This window comes from Solanum pennellii, chromosome 6 (genome assembly GCF_001406875.1).
Source record: "Solanum pennellii chromosome 6, SPENNV200".
In the NCBI taxonomy this organism is placed as follows: domain Eukaryota; kingdom Viridiplantae; phylum Streptophyta; class Magnoliopsida; order Solanales; family Solanaceae; genus Solanum; species Solanum pennellii.
In genome coordinates, this window is record NC_028642.1 from 33,747,875 (window position 1) to 33,753,874 (window position 6,000).

General features: G+C 36.3%; 1 protein-coding gene across 1 annotated transcript in view; it reads left to right on the plus strand.

Annotated features, from left to right (window-relative positions):
- The window catches only part of LOC107022264, a 115,470-nt gene extending 109,776 nt beyond the window's left edge, over window positions 1-5,694 (plus strand). Inside the window, exons 3-4 of the mRNA XM_015222929.1 lie at window positions 4,988-5,218; window positions 5,665-5,694. Of these exons, the coding sequence (XP_015078415.1) occupies window positions 4,988-5,218; window positions 5,665-5,694 (261 nt within the window). The remainder of the gene's footprint in view (window positions 1-4,987; window positions 5,219-5,664) is intronic.
- The last annotated feature ends 306 nt before the right edge of the window (window positions 5,695-6,000 follow it).

Here is a 6,000-nt window from a genome sequence, read left to right on the forward strand (position 1 = left end):
TCACGTTCTCTAGTCTACGAACGTCATGGACGTTTCTTAACGTTCAGACATTAACATCTCCTAATTAAACTACTTACATTTATTTTAGGTCTAAGATCATTATTATTAATCATTTGAGTCTCTAGTCTAGGTCATAATATTTCCAGGGTGTTATAGATTTAGTGTCCTCAAATGTATTGTTTGTCTCAATAACTAATGAAAAACCTTAGTTTCAGGTATTTAGACATGAAGACAAAGCATGGACACAATTGAGAATAGAGCATCAAGGTAGCTAAAAATAAAGAAAAGATGGTCTGGGGATCGCCTAATGCATTAGTAAGTTGCAAAATTGCCTAATTTACGCCTAATGTTCGAGTGTGTTGAGCCCTAATGGAGAGGATCATGATGGTGGTGAAAAGATCCATCAGCGTGTCGATGAAAAGTTCTATGAAGTAGTACTATATCACCTAATGATCCCGAATGTGGATATGTACAAAGGCTAAAGTAAGATGACGATTGAATATACAAAAGGGCGGATAACCGAGTTGACCGCCGATCCAGACTAACTTCGTCGAGTGATTCTTCGCAACATAATATTCGATTACTATAACTACGTTTTTAAATTGTTTGTTTACTATCAAGAGAATTGAATATCAAGACATTGTGTAACCAGATAGAAAACTTCTACTTTTAGTTCTTACAGTTTTGGGAGACATTATTCTTGAGCTTTTAAGACTTGAAGGTTTCCAACTCCAATAAATTGGATGTGGGTATTGAAGAACCTTCATCCTAGACCTATGTAAATATATTTTCTATCATACGCAATTGATGGAAACACCTTTCGGTGTCGATTTCTATCTCTTTACCATGTCTAGCTAAAACTCCAATTCTTAGGGTTTGATCATGTGAATATAGATTTAATTTATTGCTAGGTCTTGCTAATTTATAATAAATTTGTTGTTTGAATGTTATTTTTTCAGTAGTTGTGTACGAAATTAATGGGATTTTAATTGCAAATATAATTCATCTTCGTGTTTTTGGCTTTCTCGAGAAAGAGGTTTCAAAACCAAGACTAGTAAATCAAGAGCCTATTGTTATTGGGTTGTCATGGGTTCAACTCGAGAGATTGAATCCTAAACCCGCTCCCACACATTCAGCTCGAGAGAGTGAATGGGCTAAGGTGAAGGCAATGCATAATTGCGGCTTATCGGTGTTTGAGAGAAACTAATATTATTTAGGGTAAGTTGTTTAAGAGAGAATTTACCCCCACTAATGTCTAGCTTAGTCAAAAATTTACATCTATTTACTATCAATAGCATGTACCTAGTTATTTATTTTATCCCATATTCCTATCACATCCCGAAAATCTCATCTCCTAATTCATATCTCAATTTTTTCAGTTTTAGTTGATAATTGAATGAATAACCCCCCCCCTTGGTAGTTGACACTTATGTCACCCCTTGAACTTGATATGTTTTGATTCGTAAATGTCATTAGCTATGACTAATCGAAATTGATTCATACTTTGCTATGAATTCTCGTAACCACTCTTTGTGGAACTAACGACCGTTGACACTTAGTATTGGATGAAGAGTCTTAATACGTTAAGTCAATTATTGATTTTCTTTGATTTCTCACATTGTGAAGGCTAAATTACTCTTACCCGGTTGATGGAAAATCGATTTGGTATTCATTTTAACTCTTTTATGGTGCTTGTCTAAAACCATAATTCTTGGGGTGTGATCATGTGATTATGGGTTTAATAATTTAATGGGTATTATTAATTACTATTTTAAATGCTAAATTAAAGTGGGTTTCATCATTAATTGTGGTTTAGTTTATGAATTGTAGTTACAAATGCATTTCTAATTTTATGTTCTTGGCTTGCTCGAGAAAGAGGTTTTAGAAATAAGATTATTTATTAATGATTTATAGGTATTGGGTTGAGTTGGGTTTATCTCGAGAGAGTGAATCCTAAACCAAATCCTACCCATATAGATTGAGAGGGTGGATGAATTACGGAATGGGTAGTTCTTCAATTTTATGCTTGTTGATGTTCAAAAGAAATCACCTGATCCGGGATAGTGATTCAAGAGAAAGTTATCTTCTTATAGTCTAGCCTACTCACTGATTTTTGTTTGTTTACTAGTAGTTTCAATATCCATATAACCTAATTTTATTATAACTAATCACATCCGGAGAATCCCTCTCCTTATTATTAGTTCTTATTGTTTGTGAGTATTTGTATTTTATAATTTCGAACCAAAACCCCTCATCTGACATTTGTGTCACCCCTTTTAATTTGTTTCATATATTTTTTTTATAATTGTTATTGCTATAGTTGATTACACCACATTTGCACTTCCTAATTAAATTTGAACATGTACCGCTATGTGTCAGATTCGACCCCAATTCTTTGTCATATATTATACTACATAAGGATCATTTGCACGTAGAATTGGATGATGTCTTTTAGAAATGTTACTAAAAATGAGGCTGTTGTCGTGTAGTGGTATTGTTTAAAATTCTTTTGGTGAAGTTGAATTGTGATCTTTTTAGTTATAGATGAATACACTTATTTCAGTTTTGGTTTTGTGTTGCTTGTGTTAAAAACAGAGGGTGATATGAGCGTTAACGGAACTAATGGTAGCGAAGTGGGCCACCAAGATGATGTAGGAAACCTCAATGATGTCAATGACCCAATCCAAATGGGTGGTGCTGGGGAAATTCATTTACCTTCGACTGAAGGAAATTTTTCACATCACAAGCACCTTGCTTCAGCTCTCACAAATGAAAGGATTATTTGGGGGGCTGGCTCATGAAGATCCCCATGAGCATATTAGGGATTTTGTGGATGTATGTCGAATTTTCTCATTTAAGAACATATCGCAAGAATCAGTTCGTCTTAGGTTGTTCCCATTTCTCTGATGCACGAGGCTAGTAAGTGGTTGGCTGAGTTTCCAAGAAAATCCATCACTTCTTGGGACGAGCTTACTATTGCACTCCAAGTCCGACTCTTTCCCCCATAGAATATGATGACCCTAAGTGATAGTATCCAAGGTTTGAGACGCTTGGAAGGATAGCCAATCCACGATATGTGGATGAGGTTTAAGAAGTAGGTGTTGCAATGTCCAACTCATGGATTTTCCAATAATGTGTTGCTCCAATACTTTCGTAGGAGCCTCGACTGGGGGAACGTAGGAGTTGCTGATCAACTTGTTCCCAGTGGTATAATGCAACAACCCTACGAAGTAGCTTCCCAACTCCTTGTTTTTTGACCAAGTTCAATATGGCATGGTACACACGTGAGGACCAAATCTCTCCTCTTAATTTTAGAATGACAAAAGAGTAGATCAAGAAGAATTAAGAGAGACACCAAACCATGACCAAAATGATGACCCACCGAGATATCTTGTTTAGAATATCATGGGTGTTGGTACAAAGAGTATTAGTGTTATGGTTTTTGGTGGAGTAAACCTCGATTAAGCACGCTTTGAAGTGTTGTACAATGAGAAAGTGAACTTTCTAGCCAATCAAGGAGGAGATTAGCATGCAAACTGCCCAAGATCAGGTGGAAATCAAGGTTGGAATAAAGCTAAGGGTTGGAGAGACCGTGATAGAGATGAGATGTGATTATGATGCCACGTCGAAGGAAAGAGAATGGAAAAGGATATGTATGTTATTCCCCATGAACGTCAAAAGCCCAACGAATATGAGGGTGGCTATATGGAAGACATGCTCTCATGCATTCTCAACAAGGTTGAAAGGTATGATAAAGTATTGAAGGAAATGAAAGTGGATTTCTCGACTATTAATTAGATGATGACCTCTGAATCAGTCTGTATTAGGCAGCAAGAGACCAAAAGGGTCAAATTTCCTCATATTTGAATCCAAGACAACAAGGGGTTTTCCTAGTGATACAATAGCAAACCCCAAAATTAAGATTGTATGGGTACTTTCATTGTGCCAAGACATTAACTAAAGCGTTTCTGGTAAGGAAACCCATGTTTTAATTCTTTAACTTTGATTTTGAATAACAGTTGTTGATTATGTAGGTTGAAAAGTAAAGTGTGTTGTAAAAGAATCAGTTTGGAGATATGAAATTCCAGTCGGTGAAGAGGTCGACAAGCCCGACATACACTATATTTGGACCCAAAAAACCTAAAGCGGAAGTTTGTAAATCTCGGTAGGCCAATTCCTCAATCAAAAACTCACCGAAGAGGTTAGCGAGCCCGATTTTATTCATCGTTTGAACCCACAAATTGACTGGAGGTCCTGTAAAACTTTGTGAGGTAAAGTACCACTCGACCCATTGCCTAGTGGTTTACCGTGGACGACTTACTCCACCGAAAGGGGTATGAATTGAAAGGTCTTAAAAGTCCAGATAGTTCAAAATTTCAAAATCTTTCGTATTCTCTCATTTCTAGCCCCATACGCACTCCCCCACACTTTAGATATTCCCTACTTTACAATTGTATTCACTTTTGGTGTGTGATTTCATACTCGGATTGGAGTACTTTCCTGCCTAGCTTTTCAATTTCTCAATTCAACACACATGTTTATTTTCTGAATCCTGTACTTTAGTTTATTGGTTAAACTCAAATGCAATCGGTAATTGTTTATTTATATGTGTTGGGTAATTTTTTAAATGGTGTTTTTATTTGTTGGGTTGCTCGTAGTGCGTTCAAACTTGTGTATAAATTCTTAAATTGATGATTTTTCGTGTTTTGTACATTAAAATTTATCTTAATTTGTTGTGTTATGGTTATTTTGTGTGGGTCTAGTTGGGTGAAGTCTGAGTAACTTTGAATTGTTTCAAATGATGTAATTTGCCCAATGATTGAGTGTTTGAAGTTATTCTTAAGGGAAAAAGTCGTGAAATGGAAAATTTTGGCCAAACCAGGGAAAGTTTGAGTACCCTGAAGGCATGGTTTATATAGGCATAGTATGAATTGCATGGTGTGTGTGTGTCTAATTTAGAATTTAGGGGTTGCGGGCTTGATTTTAGGAAACGGTGTTGAAAGTCGAGGTTTTAGAGTTGAGGAAGCATGTGAACCATCTGAAGTCCAGAGACTTCACTTCATTGTTTGAGTCAGCAGAGGTTTTTGAAGTTCTCGATGCAGATTTCCTAGGCCTTTTTGATGTGTCTCGGGCTACAACCGAAAATGACTCTATGGAAGATGTGGTTGTTGTTGAGTCAGTGGCTGAGACAGATAGAGAGCAACTCGATGTTCAGGAGGTGATCATTTATAAAGACCTACCTGATCTAGAAGAGGGGATAGTACATTCATTCATTTAGACATCATTGACAAATACCTCCAAGGCAGGCTCTAGTAGAGCCACAGTTGATGCCCAATCCCATAGTGTGACCCTAGGCACTGATTCCCCGACAGGTGGAGTGAGTGAGTAGATAGGAACATTCTTTTACCTCCCTCTTTGTTGTTTTATTAAATATCTTTGTTTTAGTTGCATTTGAGGACAATTGCTTTTCTTTTGTGAGTGAGGTGAGGTATTTCCGTACCTAACTCTTATGATTTGGTGATGTTTGTCAACATTAGGTTTTGTGATATATATTTGTATTTTGATCGTAATCTTATGGATGTTTGAGCTTGTGACTTATTTTGAATGAAAATGGTTTTTACCTATTATTAAAATTTGTGCCACCTTTATTTTTTGTGATTGTAGTTGTTCTTGCGTGAATCTGAGTATCGGTGATGATCAATACCAATGACTTCAATAGTGTTATTAATTGAACGAAATGAATGTGCGTCTATGATGAGGCCAATAAAGTTGCATAGAAAATGTGTGAACACTAAATATGTTCTTGTGATTAGCCAATTATCCATTGAGTCTTTTTTGATGAAACTGCACACTAGCTAGAAAGTGCGGAGTCTTTTTTGATATTGATGCTAATGCCTTCTGTAATGAGTTTACCTGGAACATTTTGTGTGATTACACCTACAATTTGCCCCGTTGGTCAAGTTGACTAAGTAATGCAAGCACTTGAAATGATCTTAGACA